The sequence below is a fragment of the Trichechus manatus genome, unplaced genomic scaffold (genome assembly GCF_000243295.1).
Source record: "Trichechus manatus latirostris isolate Lorelei unplaced genomic scaffold, TriManLat1.0 scaffold00072, whole genome shotgun sequence".
In the NCBI taxonomy this organism is placed as follows: Eukaryota; Metazoa; Chordata; class Mammalia; order Sirenia; family Trichechidae; genus Trichechus; species Trichechus manatus.
This window is the reverse complement of record NW_004444008.1, coordinates 962,145-964,860: the sequence shown is the minus strand read 5'-3', so window position 1 is coordinate 964,860 and position 2,716 is coordinate 962,145. Positions and strand designations below refer to the sequence as shown.

The 2,716-nt window shown below is 62.7% G+C and overlaps 1 protein-coding gene across 1 annotated transcript in view; it reads left to right on the top strand.

Annotated features, from left to right (window-relative positions):
* Positions 1-2,716, top strand: part of SLC12A7 (solute carrier family 12 member 7) — a 63,334-nt gene that overhangs the window by 40,596 nt on the left and 20,022 nt on the right. The window contains exons 11-14 of the mRNA XM_023734820.1: positions 498-555; positions 1,395-1,569; positions 2,261-2,379; positions 2,538-2,637. Coding sequence (XP_023590588.1) covers positions 498-555; positions 1,395-1,569; positions 2,261-2,379; positions 2,538-2,637 — 452 coding nt within the window. The remainder of the gene's footprint in view (positions 1-497; positions 556-1,394; positions 1,570-2,260; positions 2,380-2,537; positions 2,638-2,716) is intronic.

Here is a 2,716-nt window from a genome sequence, read left to right as displayed (position 1 = left end):
AATGCCCGCGCACACATGCACATGCACGCACATGCCTGTGCACACACATGCACATACACGCCCACGCACACACGCGCACACACATGCCCGCGCAAACACATGCACGTGTACACATGCATGAGGACACACACATGCCTGCACACACGCACGCACGCGCACACACACACCCGCGCACACACACACACATGCCCACCTGCACACACACATGTCCGTGCACAGACAGATGCACACATGCTCACTATCACAATTTGTTACATCACACGGGGTTGGTGGTATCCATGTTTCCCTGTGGTGCTCCCTTCCTTGGAAATGGTCATCTGTCTGTTCTGCCGAGTCCTCGCTGTGGTCGCACTGCAGGTCCTTTTCTGTGGGTCAGGACAGACAGTGAGGACAACATCCTGGGACGGGATGCACAGTGCACTGGGGTGGGGGGTCTGTGTGCTCTGTGACCCCCTGTACACCCAGAGACAGTGTCTCATTCCTTCACGAGAACCCAGACCTGTCCTGCGTTGTGCTGTTTGGGGCGTGCATTGAAGGCGTGGTCCTGCGAGATAAGTATGTCTATTTCCATCTGTACCTTCTAGAAACCCTTGAAGAGGGTGTTTCCCGCCCCCAACTTTGGCTTCATGGTTGCGCCCCAGGACAGGACCGCCTTTTCCAGTTTAAGTCCCAACACAACCTTTCCTGTCCCCCTGGAGGCAAATCTGATGTTTCCTTGGCCCAATGTGTGCCCTTTAGAAGGTGCTGAGGGGCCCGTATGCAGTGGGCTGGTCGGCAGGGTGGGGTCTCTGTCCCGCACCCCTCCTCGCACCCGCCTCCTGGCTGCAGTCAGGACGGGGTCCCAGGGTCTCTGCTCTGAGAACCGGAGGCAGATGCGGACATACATCCGTGGGGCCCCCTGCCCAGTGGGTGGACACCAAGGCAGGGCACTGAGCTAACCATTCTGGTGGCCTCACTCTGCAAACAGACTGAGACCCCCTGTGGGCAAAGATGGCATGATGTGGGGTAGGGAGTGGTCAGGGGCACAAAGGGGACAGGAAGGTTCTAGAGAGTTCCAGAGGCTCTGTGTCCGACTGTTCACCCCTGTAAAGGGGTCACAAGGGCATGGGCACCAGTCTCCCCCCAGGCCCTATAAGGCTGGAAGTTTCCATGCAGTGCAGCCGGGCTGGCCTGTGCACTGCCTGGGACGGAGGGCTGGGGTGGCTGTGTAGCTGAGGCTAGGAGGAGCAGCCTGGCGGGTGTGGGGTGAGAGTAGGTGCCGATCCTGCTCGGCAGAGCCCTGGCGGCCTGACCCAACTCCCCTGTTCCCCCTGAGGAGCAGTGCCCACACAGCCCAGCCCAGTGCTTGGCCCTGCTGATTCTGCTCTCAGTAACCACCCGTCACCTGCCTGCAGGTTTGGCGAGGCCCTGCAGGGCAAACTGGTCATTGGCATGCTGGCCTGGCCATCCCCCTGGGTCATTGTCATCGGCTCCTTTTTCTCTACCTGCGGCGCCGGCCTGCAGAGCCTGACGGGGGCCCCGCGCCTGCTGCAGGCCATCGCCCGGGACGGCATCATCCCCTTCCTGCAGGTGGGTGCGGGCTGTGGGGCGGGGTTCAGGGAGGCCTAGGGTCAGAGCTCAGGAGATGGGTTCCTGAAGGTGGCCATGGGGTGGGGTCGGGGAGGGTGGCCCGGTTAGCAGCCTGGGAAAATAACAGCTAAGAGCCAAGCTGCCCCCTCTGCCCACCATAGACACGGTGACCCTTGACCTCTGGTGCTGGCTCTGGTTTGGAAAGCACCAGAAGCATCTTGGTGTGCTGTCAGCATGCAAACCCGGTGGGGCTAGGGCCGGGCCACAGAAAAAGGGGTCGGGGCGGTGAGCAAGGAAGGCGAGCAGCGTGACCTCAGAGAGCTGGGTGGTGAGCTCCTGCAGCCACCGTGCTTTGCGGTTGGAGAGGCCGAGGCAGAGGGTGGGTGGTGCCGGACTGCTCTCCCCCTGCACTGTGCGCCATTGTCACGCAGCCGTGGGGGTCTCGGCCTCGGGCTCCCTTGCAGCCCTGGCCGGGTGATGTGGCGTGTGCGGGGGCTGGGCCCGTCTCAGCGCTGGTAAAAGTCTCTCTCCAGCTCGTTTTCAGCAGCTGCTTTCTCTCTTACCTGGAGTTGTTAAGATGTCTTGGGGGTGACTGTGACTGGCTGTTGGCCCCCCATCCTCGTTGCGGGGTGCGTCCCCTGTGCTCTCGGGGCTGGCCCTGGCCCACACCACCTCACCCGGCCTTCTGCAGGTGTTCGGCCACGGGAAGGCCAACGGCGAACCCACCTGGGCCCTGCTGCTGACGGCCCTCATCTGCGAGATTGGGATCCTCATTGCGTCCCTGGACAGTGTGGCGCCCATCCTGTCCATGTGAGCTCTGGGTCGGGGGTGAGGGTCGGGGGGCAAGGGGGCTGGTGTACAGTCCCTGGGGATGGCCGGGAGGGGAAGGCAGCCAGGGCTTGGGGGGGGGGCAGCACCGCCCAGCATATCCGGGACCCCCGCTCTGCTCATGCCCACCGTGCCCCCAGGTTCTTCCTCATGTGCTACATGTTCGTGAACCTGGCCTGTGCCGTGCAGACCCTGCTGCGCACCCCCAACTGGCGCCCACGCTTCAAGTACTACCACTGGTACGGCTGCCGTGGGCATGGACATAGCTCAGGGTGGACAGCGCAGGGCGGGCACAACGCCGGTGGACACAGCCCAGGGC